At 41.9% G+C, this 20648-nt stretch overlaps 1 protein-coding gene and 1 long non-coding RNA gene across 4 annotated transcripts in view; one reads left to right on the plus strand and one right to left on the minus strand.

Annotated features, from left to right (window-relative positions):
* LOC137381468 (uncharacterized) overlaps window positions 1-20648 on the plus strand; it is a 59412-nt gene that overhangs the window by 34079 nt on the left and 4685 nt on the right. The gene's annotated exons all lie outside the window — the stretch shown is intronic.
* The window catches only part of kmt2a (lysine (K)-specific methyltransferase 2A), a 143151-nt gene continuing 130765 nt past the window's right edge, over window positions 8263-20648 (minus strand). For 2 of the 3 annotated variants that reach the window (XM_068054097.1, XM_068054096.1), the window contains exons 35-36: window positions 12705-12834; window positions 8263-9885 (exon numbers count right to left, since the gene is read on the minus strand). In XM_068054097.1, the coding sequence (XP_067910198.1) occupies window positions 9610-9885; window positions 12705-12834 (406 nt within the window). In that variant the 3' untranslated portion in view covers window positions 8263-9609. The remainder of the gene's footprint in view (window positions 9886-12704; window positions 12835-20648) is intronic. The other variant, XM_068054098.1, reaches the window with a different exon arrangement.

The following is a 20648-nucleotide window of genomic DNA, read 5'->3' on the forward strand; positions in this document are numbered from 1 at the left end:
AGCTGCCTGTGTCCGTTGAGTGCTGGCTATGCCAAAAAAATAAGGTTCCCAGGAATAAATAAAGCTTCAAACTTCAGTGAACATACTACCAGTAAATAACACATCAGGGAGTGATATGAAGGCAGGCTTCAGTCATCTTGAAATTTAAGAGTCTGAAGATTGCAGGAACTTGGCATGTCCGAGTCCTGGAAAAGTTCAGTCAGTCTTTATGTCAACAGAGGAAGGAAGCTTAGGAGGAACAAGAGAAGTTTGAGAACAAAGAAATGTAGTATTATATTCTCTAATATTCTCCACTGTTAATAGACCCCTCCAATAAAGTGTCCAACTGGCTGAACAAGCCTGGGGAAGGAACATCTAGTAATAACGATGCAATAGTGTAGTGTGCTGGTACACTAACACAGGGAAAGACACAGATCCCATTCCTGTCCCACTGCTGCAGGGAGATGCTAAGCGGAAGCCAAGGTTTGGCCATTTGACTGGCATCATGGCTAAGACTAGTTGCATGTTGACAACATAGGTACAGAGTAGAGGAACCAGACTTATGACCACTGAAAACATGAAGAGAACACAAAGAAAATCTATAAATTGACAGCCTTACTCTTGCGATACCACCATTGACAGTCACCCACCTTCAACAAATGGTCAACAGAAAGCATGTCTCTGAAGGGCTAGACTTTCATTCAACATGGAGCATGCTGGCTACCACAATACATAGCAATGTAGTCCAGCAACATAATGTCAGATTCCAACAGGCAGTTTTATTTTTGCACCGTGTCTAGTGCCCATGAGAAAAACTGAATGCCTCCTTGTTGAGAAAATGAAAGGAGATGGTTTTCAACATTCAAGCTCATTAAATACATTACCTGTAATCTTTCATAGATACTCTTCTGTGTCATAACAGTAATCTTTCATTTCTGGAACATCAAAAGTCAGAAAGCAGGAAGGCTCGCTCTTTTGGTTCATTGCAGAGGTTTGCTGGCAATATGTACGTGCAATACATTTTATAGTGAACATCAATCCATCTGCTCCCACCCAGCCCTTGGGGAACAAAAAGAACCCATAAACATGAATATGTCAAAAGCCAAAGTTGGGAACAGTACCATCTGGTGCAGCTGTGATGCTTTTCTTGGTATTGAAATGCCAGACAAGATTAACAAAATTCATTAAGATTAATGCAAGTCACCTCTTCAATATCTGTATTTCATTTTCTTTTGCTCTCCGTGTCATTTGTAGACAAGAGGAGAAAGAAGGCAACTTACTCCCAAAAACTCTGCTAGAACTGGTCAAAAATGAGGAAATAAATGAGAGCAATCCAGGGCTTCTCTCAACTTCCCTCCAGTGAAGATATGGCTGAGATTAAACACTTAACATGTGGCGAATTTTTAAAAAAAAATGTGTCCGACCACTCATGAGTGCATCATTCTCAGCAAGGAATGCCTACTATCTAACCCTAGTTTTACACACAACATGCATCACTGATGAGTAACTCTTTACTGACCCATGTACACAGCATCCTCAATGACTCACGTGTAACTGAGTTCCCCATCTGCGCTGGGCTACCTGCTTCCAAAAGGCACAGAATTGCTACAGCGCAGAAGGCGGCCATTCGGCCCATCATGTCTGCACAGGCTCTCCGAATGAGGAATGCATCCAATGCCATTCCCCCATAACCCTGCATTCTTCCTCTTCAGATAACAGTCCAATTCCCTTTTGAATGCCTCAATTGAACCTGCCTCCACCACACTCAGGCACTGCATTCCAGATCCTAACCACTCACTGTGTGAACGTTTTTTCTCATGTCGCTTTTGCTTCTTTTGCCAATCACTTTAAATCTAAGCCCTCTCGTTCTCGATCCTTTCACGAATGGGAAGTTTTCCCGATCTACTCTGTCCAGACCCCCTCATGATTTTGAATACCTCTATCAAATCTCTCAGCCTTCTCTTCTCCAAGGAAAACAGTCCCAATTTCTCCAATCTATTTTCATATTTGAAGTTCCTCATCCCTGGAACCATTCTCGTGAATCTTTTCTGTACCCTCTCCAATGCCTTCACATCTTTCCTAAAGTGCGGCACCCAGAACTGGACGCAATACTCCAGCTGAGGCTGAGCTAGTGTCTTATACAGGTTTAACATAAGCTCCTTGCTGCTATAATTGGATTCAGATCCTCTGGCAATGGTGGTGGAAAAAAATAAGAACACTAGACTCCATCGTGATGTCGCCATAACAACATAACCCACCAATGCACTGTGTATGCTCACACATGAAGACCAGCCATTTAGGTGAGGTGCCTGGGAACATTCAGCACCAGAGGTACCATGCCGAAGAATGGGGCAGAAGTGGAGTGAGAAAAATGTTTTTAAAAAACCCAAACCCACATGAAATACACAAGGTATATTTAAAGTATCTCCAAGGATAAACTGGACATATTTATTAATTAAACTATCACTTAAATAAAAAAGTGCATAGAAAATGACGCTTAGAAACATTTTTTTACAACTATGTACATTTTTTTACATTCATTCTTTAGCATAGCTTTCAGTTTTTCTTAATAAGTAAAATTACCTTCATTACCATGATATGGTTTTAACACTGATGCACTAATCCGATTGTTAATGATGTTTTGCAACAGCAATGTAAAAAATAACAATTTACAGAAACACACAAAAAAATAATTAAAAAAGGTTTACAATTTGCCTCGTCACGAATAAAAATAAAACAAATTTCTCACGCAAGGTTTCTCTGACCCGGAACATTTTACATCTACCACTTCTTCGTGTATTCATCTCAAAGAGACATAAAAATATATTCACATTAACGGAAAAACACACATATAAATATAATTCCGTTCCGGTGGGGTGTGGGGGAGAAAAGGCAAGCGTCCTAGTCACAGAGAACAGGGATGTACAGACACAATGTGTACCCGAACTTTTAAAAATAATTTAAAAAGTATATCCCCCTTCTGCCCCATCTAGTAGTTATATAGTCAGCGGTCCGTTCTTGAGACAATAAAAAGAAACTGCAATAGTGTTTAAAAATTAAAAAATCTTGAAGTATCACTGAAACATTATGTTCTCTAAGAACAATTCAGAAATTGTAGATTCTGCATTCCCCCTCAGTTATTTCTTTCTGAACTAGGACCCAGAACTATGTATTCTTAAACTAACAAGACATGATAGTTTTACATGATCTCTACAGATTTACCGTAAACATCGTATTGCTTTGAAATGGATGCTAAATAGATGAGAACCAGCCCTTCAAATTAACCCGCTTTTTTTTTCCAGATGGGATTTTGTATCTCATTGAACAAAATTTATGGTGAATCATTCTTTAAAAAAAAAACTTTTCTAGTAAGTAGTTCAGTCATTAGAAAAGATACATTCACTGTAAAACCGCTGTGTCCTACTGTGTTGGGTTGCAAAAGGGACAATGTTAAACCATTTTAAAATAAAAAAATACTAAAGTCCCTCCTTGCCAGACGTTCATGGGTTTGAGTCTGAATTGTTCCATGTGTCTGGATTGTAATCTCCCACTGTGCTGGGACAGATGTTTCATCAGTTCTATCCTGCAGCAGGATAGAATAGTGAAGTGCTCCAGTAGAGAAGAAGGGGGGAGAAACAGCTGTTTCTACAGAGGTCAAAAGACCAGCAACCCTCTGTAATTGTCTCTCTTGTTGTGGATTGTTAGAGACAGTCACAGAGTAATTTCTAACTTGACTGTTCCAGAACCCAAGAGACGAAGATGGAACTCATTTGTGCAGCGGTAACACGCCAGTTTTGAGGCAAAATGGAGGCGAGACAAAATCTCAATCGTTCTACAAAGACACTAACTGTATAGAGTGAACCTTATGAAATGGTGCAAAAGGACAGCAGCAGTGTAAAAATAGTTTTTTTTTTACTTTGGTGTTTAAAATGGAGATCCAGCCTCGTGGATGCCACTCAGAAAAATGTGCTCGATCTTATCGCAGCTAGTTCTATCAGATGCATTGGGCTGCAGTGACACAGCATCACAATTCATGGGGAAGGAATATGAAAAATATGCTAGTACAGACATACTTCTTGCCAGAGAATAAGTACACCCGCCACTGCATAACCTACTCCCCCCACAAAATCAAACAATGGAGGTTTGGATCAAAGTGGCTCTTCATTCATTTGGGATGAACTGTCTACTAGAAGCTTGCAGCACCCAATACCAAGTGTCCTTGTTGAACTCAGTCCAGCACTTGGAGTAAGCAGTGTGCAGGGTATTCCCATTTATTGAGCAGCATCCCACATACTATAGATAGCTGCACAGAGTACATCGTCAACAAAAAACCCCAAATTAAATAAATAAATTGTAATAAAAAAATATATATATGCACTATGGCAGTATTTTCAATTGTTAATTGGCAGGTTTTTAAACTTCACTTAAGTTGTCTATAAATCTCTTAACTTTAAAAAATAACAACCTGGCACTTAATTATATACACTGTATGGTGTGGGCTATAATGGTTTAAAAGTTTAACTGCCTGTGAAAACCAACACAAAAGGAACGCACGGCAGCTTTATACCCAAGGTTTCACCAGCCACATAGACAAAAAAAGCAGCGACATCTGTAAACAAAAGCAAACTAGCGACAAGTCATCTCTTCTGACTTGCCAGGCTTCTCCACCCCGCCATGCCCAACAAAACCTGTATAAAGGTGGGGGGGGGGGGGGGGGGGGGTGCTTTAACGCTGTAAAATAGTGTAAAGGGTTTCAATGGTGTAGAAACAAGGGGAATCAAGTTCCTCTTAGCAGAATGCCCATTTCCCCACTCTCGTGCTTCTGTTAGGGGCCACGGCTGGAGGGAAAAGCAGACCTTACCAGCTTTAAGCAGGAGCTTTGAATCCCACATTACCTGATCGAAGCCTACTGTTACTACAGTTAACAAAGGTATAATTCTATATTTTACAGAGGATGGGGTGTGTGTGTGGAGAGAATAAAAACACAAAAAACTTTAAAAATGGGTCTCAAAAGACACTGGAGTCCTGCAGTCTCATGCCCCAGCTGCCCTGGTTTTTTGGTTATGCATCTATTCTGTGTCTTGGTTCTGAATTACGAGGGTGGTAGGCTATTTGCAAAGGAGGGGGCACAACCTGCAAGAAATAACTAGAACTGCAATGATTCATTTATTCCTATGAATCAAGACTTTGGTACACATACTCAGGCTGTCTTGGTTACCTTTTTAAAAAAAATTATTTCCTATGTATTCACAAAAGACCCTCCCCTTCCTTCCATTTTTATGTTTTATAAAACACAATTATATTCAAGTTTCCTATAGGTCCAAATAGGTTCCAAACAAATACAAATGATTTATTTTTATTTAAAACTCTGCTGGGTTATAGATAGTGAGAGTTGGGGAGAACATCTATAATAATCTTTGTACAGCATTATAACTCACTACCCACAGTCACTATAAAATCCCACTCTGGATAAAAAGTACTATTTAAAACCTCTGAATTCCTGTTGAGTTAAAGACACTTTTTGTCAACTTACTTCCATTTTGTGCGAGCGTGGGCATTGGTAAAATCACATAAGCCCACACCCCGCTTCTGAATGAACACAGTACAGCATTTTATTTAGTGAAACATAGATGGGGTTTTCGGTATAGGTTTGATCAGGCCACTGAGCTGACACCCCGGAATCCATTACATTAAAAACTACCCTAAATAAACAATGCATTCTAAAAGTATGCCAAAGCCCCTTTACATGGAGAACCCAATAAGCCACTGGTACCCCAAAGGTGTAGTGCTTAATCCAGGCTTTGGCCCATTCATAAATTAAAGGTTTATAACTGCATTCAGAGAATCATACGATTCTGCTCATGGTTAGCGCATTTACTTGACTTGTTTAAAATTGTATTTTATTTAATGTAGCTTTCTCAACAACTCAATGAAGAAGCTGGGAAGGGGAACCAAAAGAATATTGAAAGCCCATACAAATAGGCAGTTAAGGAAAACTACATATGTTTGGGTAAAAGGGCACTGAAGGCAATCTCTTAAGCCCCAATTACACAATGTAGCTAAAGGCTATGATCATCAACAATACTGCTTTAAAAACCTTTTTTTTTTAAACCCACATAATTAAAAACGACTTTAAATTCTTGAGACTGCAAACTGATGTTTCATATATTCCTGCAATTATTTTAAAAAGAAAATTAAGATAAACAGAAAACAAAGAAGGTCTTATGAATAAAATGTCAATAAAAATTGGCAATCAAATCTTTGCCTTTTTTCTGAAGTGCCCTGAAATGCTGTAGAGGGGTGTGCCAGGAAACACATAAACCAAATTGTCCACTGCTAGGTCAAGGTTTCTTTTCTATCATGGAGTTTACCTGCGGCTGTTTGGTAACACGCGCACTAACTAAAAACTTAATGACAAACCAAGTTCTTCATAGCTGGGTGTTATGCGTCAAACTGGCCAGCAGTCATTAATACAGCATTTCAGATTCTATCTTCACGACTGTCAGTGCATACAGAACTACCCCAACCCCCAAACCCCCCACCCACCCGCCCTTCCAGTAGAACCCCCATTACCTGAACATAACACCACACTTGGAAGGCTCATCTCCCTTGTGCTGTGAGTATGCTGCCCTGGCGTTTCCACCACAAACTTGGTGAAGTGCAATGTCCTTCTCAGGTAAACACTGCCCTTTCTTACTTAACAGGTTAATACCTCTCTATGAGTGAAGGTGCCCTCAATTAACAAGCTGATATCATAGCAGCGAGGAACATGGTCCCAAAAGGCTGGTGGCAGATGAATGTCATTAAGCAGCAGCAACTGAGTGAAAACAAACCAACATGAAGAAAATTCCCCAACCCAATTTCTGTCCAGAGATATAACTGAATAGCAATAATGGACAACATATACCACACCAGGGAAAAATTCATTCTGATACAGTCTTCCCATCCATCAGCCTGGCTAGCTGTCAATTATTGCTTAAAGGGGCACTATCTTTGCTGACAGGAGGAAGCAGCAGGATGGAAGCATAGAGAGAGGGTGGATAGGTGACACTTTTTTAAAATGAAGACTGTGCCCCTTTAAATAAAACAACTTCCTGATCAGCCAAACCTGTTTTTTTTTGAAAACTCAAGACCTTTTGGATAACAGGAGACATCTATAATCTGGATAATTGGATACACAAGATACGGCTAATAGCCCAGACAATGGGAGATATGGAAATACGGCTGTTGTTTGAATAACAGGATACACTGCTGTAGTCAGTACAAACACATTAGTTTTACCGTTCATCTAAAGAGCACACAGTGCAAAAATATAAAGGATCAAGATTTTTAAACATTAAGTCACTGCCAGAAACCCACTTGAGATGCATTCATTTGGTCAAAAAAACTTGCCCGTGTTCCAGGAGTCAGCTATTGCAGCACTTTTGTCATTTCAACAGTTATTTCCTGATTCTCAAAAGAAATTTTTTTAAAAAAATGTTCCCTCTGCCACCCCAATATGGTGGTTAAGCATTTATTGGGGGAACTGGTATTTGTTTCCCCACACTAGTCGCTGAGCTGTTAAGTGGTGGGAATGCAGAGAAAATAACCTAGAAGTTACCAGCAGATGGATGCTTAATGTGCTGGCAGGTACTCATCCATCTATTATTTTAGCAGAGATATTTAACACCCATGTTAAAAAAAGTGGATTAAGGAATGCCAGTAGAGCACGTTAAGCATTCTTACACATCCACAGCAACTTCTAGGCTCCCCAGTTTTAGGTTGGAAGTTCACTCATGGTCGAATACAAAACTACCACATTGTGATCAAATGCCCTCATTTTCAATTTTGATCCACTATAATGGCTCCTCAGGTAGAGATTCATTTACAGGAAGATTAAAACATGAAAAGTTGATAAAAATTTAAGTCTAAACTATGATCTTTTGGCTGGATGTTCAATGATATCTTTCCACCTACTTCTCCAATGTGAATACATTTTCAAGAATTGCAAACAATATTCTAGAGGTGCGTGCTTTTCTTTTGGATATAGAAACACAGGTGAAGGAGTAAAGCCCATTGGCAGGATACTGACAAGGTTGAAAAGAGCAGTTGTTTAGGTAATGTCAAGCTTGGGTTTTAGAAGTCTATGGATTGTAAGAGGAAGGGAAGGTCAAAGCGTTTTACCTTATAGTTTTCCCGTGTTCTCTTAGAGTCAAGATATTATGACGTAATTCCCATCAATATGGAAACATCAACTTCCCCCCCATCCTACATCAGTCAAAGGGTCAGACTGTGATTTTCCCCCCTCCCCCCCCCCCCCCCGCTGTTAACAAATGGGTGCCATTTTAAGCTTAGAGTTCCATTATCACATCATTAGTGCATTTGCACAACTAGTGCACTTCAAACAGATAGTGTGAATATCAACACTAGCCGTGTGTGTAACTAGCAAGGGGTTTTCAGTGATTACTGAGTTCAGTGCACATTAGCAGGCTTTACTACAACTAGAGAGTTCAGTGTGAAGTTTCTGTGTACCCTGGTTACTATTTCCTTCCCCTGCTTCCTTCCATTATGGCTCTCCTAATTTTACCTCTGATTAGCTGGTCCACTAGCAAGTGCAGTACTACTTTGAAGCAATTAAAAATAAACAATTATACAAAGGAAATCCAAACAAGTGGCAGGCAGAATTTCTACCCAGTTAGTGTTAATTCTATATTCTGCCATTCTAAGTGAAACTCTAAGTTCAAAATATATATCACATAGCCTTAAACATCAAATAAAATATGCGATAACTGCCTCCTGGAAAGGGGAGGGAACTTGCCAGATTGAAGTGATTTTATGGGACTACAGACTTTTCCCAACGGTGCATGGGTAAAGTCACGATACAGCTCATCTTCGTTACCATCTTACAGTACCTCTGCTATCGAAGAGTGGCTGTCACTGCAAGAACAGATTTGAAAAATAACTTTTTTCACATTTTAAATCATTATTAAAAGCAAATCGCTCCCAGGTCAGAAACTGCATAACACAAAGATCAAAACTGCATGATGTCCTTGCATTGCTCTGCCTTTTCCAGCACACAGATGTCAAAGATATTAATTTCCCTCACGCTTAATGTTACCCTTTCTTTGACCTAAGAGCTTCTGCTCAAGTAACCCTGCTACTTCAGGTTGAATTTCAGTTTTTGTTGTTGCCTTGATACCATAATTGACTAGGAAGTTGGCTGCACTCAAGAATTCATTTCACTCAGAATGCCTACTTCCCAAATATGCAACGGTACATCTTAGTGATGGAAATGGAGCTGTAACCGATTAACAATCTGTGGTGAAGTTCTGAAAGTGCTCAGCAGCTAACACTGTTTAGCAACGTATTTTACCACAGCTGCAACAAAACCATGAGATTTATGAATTCATTTGAACGACATTTTTTGCCATTAGTTATTTGACAGAGACTCCAGGGGTTGAATGGTCTCCTTCTGTACTGAAACCATTCTATGATTCTAGTGTTTAAAACTGCTGTAACAAGATTTTGTGTGTTACAAACTGCAATGCAATTTCACCACCATTTCCATCCCAGGATATTTTTCATTCATCCCATAAAATCATGGCACAGTCACCTCAAGAGGGTTTTTTTCACCAGTTAAGTCTAATTTTCTCAGTTCAAGAATTTCCTGCATTTCTTTGCTCCGCAGTTACACGGAAGTTTGTTGCTGGCGTCTTCGATCGGGAACTTGTAATCATATGTGAGCTCTTCACCGCGGTAGATCTTTCGCACTGCAAATATGACAATGTGTTTCTGCCCATCCACGTTTATCACCCGCGAGTAGCAGTTGGGTTCACAGGAGTGGTTGATGAAACGCGCCGCATTTCCGTGCATTGTGGCATCCACAACCTCGTAATCATCAATACGGAACATGTAGCAACCGATCCCCTGTTCGTAAAAGAAAAAGGAAACAGAGTGGAAAAAGAAAATTAATAAGTTCATGTTCGTCTGACCTACAGGCTCCCCTCACCTTCCCAAAGACAATGACTCTTGCTGGGGTACAGTTTCATGGGCATAGCAGCCCTCCGTTATCTTGCCCAAGTGCATACCCTAGACACCAAGGCACTTGACTCAAAAACAGAATTGTAGCCAAGTTTGACACTGCTCTCACCCAATATTCAAATAGTGTAATTTCCAGTTTGCTCTGAAGCAGCAGCCCTGGCAGACTCTTCTCATTCATAGCCTAGGGATCATGAAACCAATTGTAGCAGCCCAACCGTTGCCTCAGCCAAGCCCAGAACCTCAGGTTCTGTATGGTACAGTAAAACACCATGTGGTCCACTCGGAGATCTAACATATTAGAATAAGGATTCAGAGGCACTGGAGAAGGTGCAAAAGGGATTTACAAGGATAATACCAGAACTGATAGGTATAACTTATCAGGGAAGATTGAACAGCCTGGGACTCCAACATGTGTCTGCGTTAACAGGGAAAAACCCGAATAGCACAGTGGTAAATGTGTATCCTCCTCTGCCTTCTCTCTGGTACTAGGCTGAGACTCTTTATCCAAAAAAAAAGGGAAGGCTGGGGGGTGGTCTGGTGACCTGATCAAGGTCTTTAAGATTATGATAGGGTACATGTACAGATGCTGCTGCTACTTGTGGGGAGTCCAAAACCAGGGTCCATAAACCTAAGATAGTCATTAATAATTCCAACAGGGAATTCAAGGGCCATTTCTTTACCCAGAGTGGTTAGAATATGGAACTCACTACCAGAAGGAGTAATTGATGCAAATAGCATATATGTATATAATGGGAAGCTAGATAAACAGAAATAAATAGGGAGAAAAGAATAGGTTATGCTGGTAGGGTTAGATGAAGAGGGGTGGGAGAATGCTCGAGTGGAGCATAAAGACTAGCATGGACCAGTTGGGCCAAATGGCCTGTTTGTGCTGTAAATTCTATATAATGATAATTTTAACAAAAAAGTGGTTTTGCTATTGCACGCATACAACCACGAGTCACTCTGCCTTTCACCACTACCTGAAGAACATAAGCCAAGAAAGAAAATGATCCAAACATCAACCATGAGGTTTTGCAAGGGGTAAGAACCAGAACACATCACTGGTGTAACGGACTCAAGTGGCGATCTGATGTTTCGAAATGAAATGGAGTGTTTGCGCAAGCCTGTGAAATGTACAATATAACCTGATTAAACTGACTAAATAAGTAGAATCAACTCCATTAAAAAAATTATGTTAATCATTTAATTGGCTTGCCAGGGCATTTTTCCTGATTAATTAAGGGATAACTGGTGTGATTTAATGATATACATTTCCATTCCAAATCACAACCACTAACCACAACCCCTTCCCCAGTGAAATTAGTTTGTTACTAATATGACACCATAAGGTGAACACAGTTTCATTTTCATTCCCGTAAAGCAGGCAAAACTACAGAAGCAAGCAAAAGCCATTCAAGCACTTTTTAAATAAAATTTTATTCAACGAATACAGGTACAAGAATTTTAAAAATGCATAGCTAATTGATCTATGGTGTTACTCACAGTTAGTCCAGGGTCTGGAGCATGATGCTAAGAATGCTGCTGTTTAACCTATTTTGTCCCCCTAAGGTGCCTGATCAATTAGTCTCTGCAGTAATCATCTAAACAGGCAAATTCTAGGCCAATCAGGGGCTGACAGCTGTGTGAAAACTCTCTAGGTTGGCAGCTGCTCAAATTCCCCAACTCCTGGCCTTCAGGTGACACCAAATCATCAATACCAGAAAATCGAGCAGCGGACTGGCTTTCTATCTCTCTTTTTATACTTGAAAGCATAATGCAGAAAGTGACGGATATGCCCTAGTCACAGGTTTTTATAGCCTGTGATGTTTCTCACTGAGTTGAAAGATACTCAGTTTATATCAACAAGGGCATTATCAGCAAAGTGTCCAGGGGAAAATGTGACACTTATTCTCAATGTGCATTACACACAAGACATTTTGGACATTAATAGAGGGATTGATTTTGAAGTTTACGAGATCTCTTGCTCTACTACAATCTGTCAGTTAATTGATTAATGAAAATCATCACTTGGGAAAACTAGAGTTGTGAACTCTGCATGTCGAAATTCGAAGTCCCATGAAGTTTGGCAATTTTATACAAGTTTCTGCAACTGAGTGCAGTCAGGCCAGAGTTAGAAAACCTGTTACAAGGTATTCTAACACGCGACAGCCCAAATCTGATTGCTTATTTGGCTGTTTCAGTGGCAAAACAGCATATGCATGCACCACTTGAGTTCAGGATAGCAGAAACACCAAAAGGAAATTTAAAGTAGTAGCCAAAACAATAAACTGTACTAACATACTCTATTTAGACAGTAAGAAAAATAGGAATTGCACAGCAGGTGATCCAGCATCTGAAGATAGATAAAGCCTCTCCAGAATTGCCCAGTTTTTAAATGGACCACCAGTTCGACAACCAAATTGGTTACGTTCAACTGATTCCCTGTACGTTGAAAATACAACAGACAAAAAAGCACGCACGCAAACCAGTTTTTAAATGAATTGCAAAGTTGCTGCAAGTTAAACAACGCAAGCAGATAAGCTGTTTTATGTCACAAGGAAGCCGGTGCGTCGCTGATGCCACAAAGATCACGTTATTTCGGAAAGGTTTCATTAAACGGCGGAGAAATAACATCAGTGATTCCCACGATGGCTATCCCAGCACCTGTGGTTATAATCTAGCATAAACCTGCACTAGAAACTCACCTTGCTGTCATAATATTTCTCTCGTTTGTCTGTGAGGACAGATCGAATGACATTACCCGAATATTCGATGACCATCTCACCTGCATCAATGTTTCGCTTACAGAAAAGGCCCCGTCCATGGATTGGTGACCTACAGCATTTACAAAGATGGGAAGGGTGGAAGGGAAAGAGAGAGAGAGAGAGACGGGGGGGGGGGGGGGGGGAAAGAGACAGAGGGAAAGAGAGAGAGGGAAAGAGAGAGAAATTGATTAAATCCTTCATTATGAACATCAAACTCATGACATCACATCAGTTTTACTTTTGGCTGGGTTGAAATTCTGCTGTAATAACTAACACGAAATCCATTCCTTTGCTATTTTAAGAATATTAACCTGTTTGAATGGGTTACCTTTTTCACACTAGCTGACAGACAAATTGCATACAAACTATTTACCTCATATGTTACTGATGCTGCACAGCACAATTGCTACCCAAGAATGCTCGCAACTCCTCCCCCTAACCTGATTACTTCACAGTCGAATGAAGTTGTGTGGAGCTCAGCTTTTTTTTAATTCATTCATGGGATATGGGCTTCGCTAGCTAGGCCAGCATTTATTGCCCATCCCTAATTGCCCTCGAGAAGGTGGTGATGAGCTGCCTTCTTGAAGCACTGTCGTCCACGTGGGCTAGGTAAGCCCAAAGTGCTGTTAGGAAGGAAGTTCCAGGATTTTGACCCAGCGACAATGAAGGAACGGCGATATAGTTCCAAGTCAGGATTGGGGGGGGGGGAACTTGCAGGTGCTGGTGTTCCCATGCATCTGCTGCCCTTGTCCTTCGAGGTGGTAAAGGTCACGGGTTTGGAAGGTGCTGTTGAAGCAGCCTTGCTGCAGTGCATCTTGTACACACTGCTGCCACTGCGCGTCTGTGGTAGAGGGAGTGAATGTTTGTGGATAGGGTACCAATCAAGTGTGCGGCTTTGTCCTGGATGGTGTAGAACTTCTTGAGTGCTGTTGAAGCTGCAACCATCCAGGCAAGTGGAGAGTATTCCATCACAATCCTGACTTGTGCTTTGCAGATAGTGGACAGACTTTGGGGAGTCAGGTGGTGAGTTACTTGCCTCAGGTAACCTAGTCTCTGACTTGCTCTTATAGCCACGGTATTTATATGGCTACTCCAGTTCAGTTTCTGGTCAATGGTAACCTCTAGGATGTTGATAGTGGGGGATTCAGCGATGGTAATGCCATTGAACATCAAGGGAAGATGGTTAGATTCTCTCTTGTTGGAGATGGTCATTGCCTGGCATAAATTTCACTTGCCACTTATCAGCCCAAGCCTCGATATTGTCCAGATCTTGCTGCATTTCTACATGGACTGCTTCAGTACCTGAGGAGTCACGAATGGTGCTGAACATTGGGCAATCATCAGCGAACATCCCCACTTCTGACCTTATGATTGAAGGAAGGTCATTGATGAAGCAGCTGAAGATGGTTGGGCCTAGGACACTACCCTGAGGAACTCCTGCAGTGATGTCCTGGAGCTGAGATGATTGACCTCCAACAACCACAACCATCTTACTTTGCGCTAGGTATGACTCCAACCAGCAGAGGGTTTCCCCCGATTCCCATTGACTGCAGTTTTGCTCGGGCCCCTTGATGCCATACTCAGTCAAATGCTGCTTTGATGTCAAAGGCAGTCGCTCTCACCTCGCCTCAAGTTCAGTTCTTTTGTCCATATTTGAACTAAGGCTGTAATAAGGTCAGGAGCTGAGTGGCCCAGATGAAACCCAAATTGAGCGTCACTGAGCATATTATTGCTAAGCAAGCGCTGCTTGACAGCACTGTCGATAACACTTTCCATCACTTTGCTGATTGACAGTAGACTAATGGGGCAGTAATTGTACGGGTTGGACTTGTCCTGCTTTTTGTGTACAGGACATACCTGGGCAATTTTCTACATTGCCGGGTAGATGCCAGTGTTGTAGCTGCACTGGAACAGCTTGGCTCGGGGCATGGCAAGTTCTAGAACACAGGTCTTCAGTACTATTGCCGGAATGTTGTCAAGGCCCACAGCCTTTGCAGTATCCAGTGCCTTCAGTTGTTTCTTGATATAACATGCAGTGAATCGAATTGGCTGAAGACTGGCATCTGTGATGCTAGGGACTTCAGGACGGGGCTGAGATCGATCATCCACTCGGCACTTCTGGCTGAAGATTGTTACAAGTGCTTCAGCCTTATTTTTTGCACTGATGTGCTGGGCTCCCCCATCATTGAGGATGGGATATTTTTGGAGCCACCTCCTCCAGTTAGTTATTTAATTTTACACCACCATTCACGACGGGATGTGGCAGGACTGCAGAACTTAGATCTGATCCGTTGGTTATGGGATCACTTAGCTCTGTCTATCGCATGCTGCTTACGCTGTTTGACATGCCTGTAGTCCTGTGTTGTAGCTTCACCAGGATGACACCTCATTTTGAAGTATGCCTGGTGCTGCTCCTGGCATGCCCTCCTGCACTCTTCATTGAACCAGGGTTGGTCCCTCGGCTTGATGGTAATGGTAGAGTGGGGATATGCCGGACCATGAGGTTACAGATTGTGGTTGAGTGCAATTCTGCTCCTGATGGCCCACCAACACCTCATGGAAGCCCAGTTTTGCATTGCTCGATCTGTTTGACATCTATCCCATTTAGCACAGTGGTAGTGCCACACAACACGATGGAGGGTAGCCTCAAAGTAAAGACAGGACTTTGTCTCCACAAGGACTGTGCGGTTGCCACTCCTACCAATACTGTCATGGACCAATGCATCAGCGGCAGGTAGATTGGTGAGGATGAGGTCAAGTATGTTTTTCCCTCACCACCTGCCGCAGACCCAGTCTAGCAGCTATGTCCTTCAGGACTCAGCCAGCTCGGTCAGTAGTGGTGCTACCAAGCCACTCGGTGATGGTCATTGAAGGCCCCACCCAGAGTATATTCTGCGCCCTTGCCACCCTCAGCTATTCCAACACACCCCTGGCCAGCCTCCCTACTTCTACCATCCATAAAATTGAGGTAACCCAAAACTCTGCTCACTGTGTCCTACCTCACACCAAGTCCGGTTCACTCATCACACTTGTGTTTGCTGGCCTACATTGACTCCTGGTTAAGCAATGTCTTGATTTTAAAATTCTCATCCTTGTTTTCAAGGGCCTCACCCCTTCCCATCTCGGTCATCTCTTCCAGACTTACAGCCCTCTGAGATATGTACACCCCTCCAATTCTGGCCTCCTGAGCACCCCCAATTTTAATCGCTTCACCACTGGTGGCCCTGCCTTCACTGCCTTGGCCCTCAAACCTGCAATCCTCTCCCTAAACTTCTCCTCCTCTCTACCACTCACTCCTTTTAGACTATTCTTTAAAACCTACTTCTTTGACCAAGCTTTCGTCATCTTCCCTAATATCTGCTGTGGCTCAGTGCCAAACTTTGTTTGATCATGCTCATGTGAAGCCCCTTGGAATGTTTTACTATGTTAAAGCGCTACAGAAAGACAAGTTGTTGAGGTTCAATTGTTTCACTGCAGAGACCTATGCAGGCTGGTCTTGCTCACCTCATGGACACTTGCTCAGAAGCAGCACGTCAGCCTGCAGAATTGAATGCATTTACATAAAGCGAGTATGAAGATTTTAAAAAGGTTTCTTTCTAGGGTCAGAATGAAAACTAATATTGACTTTGAGTGAAAATATACAACAGCACATAATCTATTGAAAAATCCCTCACACATGATAAAAGGAGACGGCACTGGATCATATGGTGAATGGCCATCCTGTGTGTTAGCCTCGGCAGCAAACGTTGGCAGGCTATTCAACAATCAGCGCATCGCAGCTGGGCTCAATCCAGTCCTCATCTGACATTCATACAAACCCCTCCAGAGAGAGCTGCTGAACAGTGACCAACAGGGACGTTGCTTACTTTTTCACTCCTCAGCTCAGAGGCACTGAAGCTAATTCTCAAGTGGTGATTAAAAGGTAATTACAGATGAGGAAGGCAACTCAACCCAATTTGCTTCATCCATCCAGAAAACCCCTCATTTGCCCAACTAGGACATCTAATATTTTCTTCGGGAATTCTAGAGTTTATGCCAAGGTTATTTTAGTCGTAATTTCGAGGGTTGAATTTTACCAGCCCTTCGACGCCATGGGTTGTGGCAGGAGGAGCCCGTGAGATTCTGCAGGGAGAGGCCCATCTCGACCCCTGACGTCAAGAAGGGCCCACCGCACATTACCGGCGGCGAGGGGGACCTCAGTGCGGCCCCCCAGCCACTTGGTGGCGGGCCTTCATCTATATATTTAAATTAACATAAATAAGATACAAATGTACTTACCTGCTGGCGGCAGCTGTCCTGCGCCAATCTTACGGGCAATTGTAACTCATGTGCATTCGGAACTCCGTATGGAGTTCTGAGGCGAGGCACTGATGGGGAGGGGGAAATAATAAAATTGTCAGGGTGGGAGGGGTGGGGGAGCAGGGAAAACACTTTATTGGTTGTGGGGATGGTGGGAAGGGGCTGAAGGGCAACTGTGAGAAGGCTGGGGGGGTGGGGAAGAGAAGTTCAGGTCTGGCATAACCATTGTGGGGGGGGGGGGGGGGGGGAGGCCTCCTGCTTTTAGTTAATTTTTTAATTGAAATGTTAAACACTGTGCCTTTAAAAATTCAAATTTCTTCTAAGGGCTTGAGCCCTTTAAAAAATGGTGGAAATGCGGGACACCGATGCCGGGGTGGCCGCCCCCCTGTAAGTCATTGGGGGCAGCCGCTCCGCCCTCTGCATTTAAATCTGCCCCCCACGTAATATCGTGGGGGCTGTGCGGCGGCACCTCCGTGTCGGAAGGCTGTGACTTTCACAGCACGCCACCGTGGAGCACAGCGTGCTGATAACATTCAGCCCCCTGTATTGATCGGCTTTTGTGTCAAGACGAACTTCATGATATCAGTTCTAAGTTTGACTTTGCATAGTTTGAACTAATAATCCCAGTCCTGCTCTCTCAATTTAACTTAAAATAATTTTCCAAATTTACTTTTCCATATCTTGTAGACACCTCCATAAGATCACTTCAGTTTCTTCCTTTCAAAGCGTAAAAGCCCAAATATCTCCCATCTTTTTTCATACCTCTGACACCAGGCATCAGCTTTGTAGTTCTTCTCTGAACTGTCTCCGGTGCTGAATGTCTTCTTTGTGATTGCGTGACCAGAAATGGACTCAGAACTCACGATGCAATCTGACTTGTGCATAATACAGTTTGAGCAAGACCTCCTCTGACCTGTACACTACTGATTTGGTTAAATAATTCAGCATTCTGTTTGCTTTGTTGATTGTTGCTCTACAGTGGGTGGCAATGTTACCTGTCCTGTTAATTTAACATCCTTAAATACCTCACAATGTATACTATTTCAACACCATTCATGGTGTATGTATGATGCCCATTTTCCCTTTTTGTGTGCAGTATTTAAACTTGTCGGGATTATATTCCATCTGCCACAGCTCTGCTCATGTAATTATTTTGTTCAAATTTTATATTTCCTGAGCTACTCCCTCAGCATCACCTGCCCTCCTAGCTTGGCAATTTTTGCAAATTTAACCAATTTACGTTGAATTTCTGAATCCAGATATAGCCTGACATAATTCCTGAGAATTAATGCTGCTTTCTACCCCTCAGACAATGCTTTATCTATTCCTAAGGGATACCCTGAACCACCAAAGCTTTGACCGCAAGTACTTGCCTTCAATGTGGAATTTTAGAAATAGTTTTTGAAAGTCTGGTACACCATGTCATATTCCACATATGATGGCACTTCCTCAATAAAAAGCCAACCTAGTCAGTCAGACAGGATCTTTTCCTTCTAAATCCAAGCTGACTTCTGTTTAATATGTCACTGCGACATAAATAATCCTCAAGTTTATTCCTGATAATCAATTCCTTGATTTTAACTGGGATTGCAGATTAATAGGTCGATAAATACAATTTACCCATGGGGGCTTTATCTGTTTTGAACATTTTTAGCCTTTCTGTGGCTTCCAGCTCATTCATATCAGTCATTAATTCTACTTAGGTTATTGATACTTAGGGAAGGCATGTTGCTCATGTACTTGGAGGAAGTATTCATTAAGGATATTAATGGTCTACTGCTCACCATCTGCTCCAAGCCTGCTTGCATCTTTTACGATTCTTGTATCTTTTCAGACAGCCATCTTACTGTTAAAGTACTAGAAGAATTTCTTGTTACCTTTTACATCTGCAACTATGATTTTATCTCGTGTTTCTGCTAGCCCCTCTCACCACCATTTTAATATATTTCTACATGTTACTATATTTATCCCAGTAAACACTTCATCTTTCTCCCTGTAGTTTATTTTTACATTAATTCTTGGGATATTGGCATTGAATAAGAATTATTATAGTGGCTGTTCTTCCTCTGTATTTCACTGCTGATAAATTTGATAACCCATTTCGGACCATACTCGTTATGTCTAATCTGCTAATTCGGACAGATTGGGGCTGGTACCTCATTTGTATTAATTAGAGTTCTATATTGAACATCAAAGTTACCTACTGGGTGATCAGGGAAGATGGATTCCTGTCTTCATAACATTAAGGAAATTAGTTCCCTAAGGTGGACAGGTCTCAGGATGGAGTGCGAGTGATGGATTTAATGGTCTTTTTTCACTCTGGATTTTCTTAGGCTCCGATAGCTCCTCTCTTTGATAGGGCTTTTTGTGTTTCATAACCTTGCCCTTTTACTGCTTAAAATCCAGTTTAAACCCAGCCTCAAGTTTTCTCTCTGCTGGCAACTGTTAAGGGTCCGAAATTAAATTAATTTTGGTAACTTCCAGTCAGAGCCCAACAAACACAAGTTCAAAGATTGAAATGGCCAAGCAGAATGAAAACTGAGCTGGTTTTGCACAGGGGACCCTCCAATAAACAAATAAATGGATAATCATTTAGATATGCACCTAGAAAGATGGTATCAGGATATACACTGGGAACTGGCAACTTACATAAAAAAGATTCCTAGATAGGTAGTACTGTCCACATAATGATTTACTTTGCACAGTGCACCAACTCAAAGCATGGACCCAATATACTTACATGGCTCTGGAGTTTTGAGCATTGCTGCAGTGCATAAAAAAGTAGGTGGTCATTTGGGAAACTGAAACTGTTCCACCATATTTTTTTCATTATTGCAGCTTTATATTTCGCATTTAAGTAACAGGTAGTTAAAGGTAGAAAGTGCTGGAAAAACTCAGCAGGTCTGGCAGCATCTGTGGAGAGAGAAGCAGAGTTAACGTTTCAGGTCAGTGACCCTTCATCAGAACTGGCATTGTCTCTCGAGACAAGGAGGCCAAAGAAAGAAAGAAAGAAAGAAGAAAAGGTTATAAGCAAGTAAAGCGGGGGTGGGGCAAGAGATAACAAAGGAGAAGGTGTAGATAGGACAAGGTCACAGAATAGCTGACCATAAGGTCACGGAGCAAATGCAAACAATATGTTAATGGTGTGCTGAAAGACAAAGCATTAGTACAGATAGGGTATTAATGGACTGAAAACTGAACAGCCACAAGCACAAACATGAAAACAAAACATGGGTAGGCACAGCAGAAACAAACTGAACAAACTAAAATAAACACAAAAAATAAAAAATAACGAAAGATAAAAGTAAAATGGGGGGCCCGTCATGCTCTGAAATTATTGAACTCAATGTTCAGTCCAGCTGGCTGTGGTGTGCCTAATCAGGAAATGAGATGCTGTTCCTCGAGCTTGCGTTGATGTTCACTGGAACACTGCAGCAATCCCAGGACAGAGATGTGAGCACGAGAGCGGGGGGTGTGTTGAAATGGCCAGCAACCGGAAGCTCGGGGTCATGCTTTCGGATTGAGCGGAGGTGTTCCGCAAAGCAGTCACCCCAACGTAGAGGAGACCACATTGTGAGCAGCGAA

The sequence above is a fragment of the Heterodontus francisci genome, chromosome 22 (genome assembly GCF_036365525.1).
Source record: "Heterodontus francisci isolate sHetFra1 chromosome 22, sHetFra1.hap1, whole genome shotgun sequence".
Lineage (NCBI taxonomy): Eukaryota > Metazoa > Chordata > Chondrichthyes > Heterodontiformes > Heterodontidae > Heterodontus > Heterodontus francisci.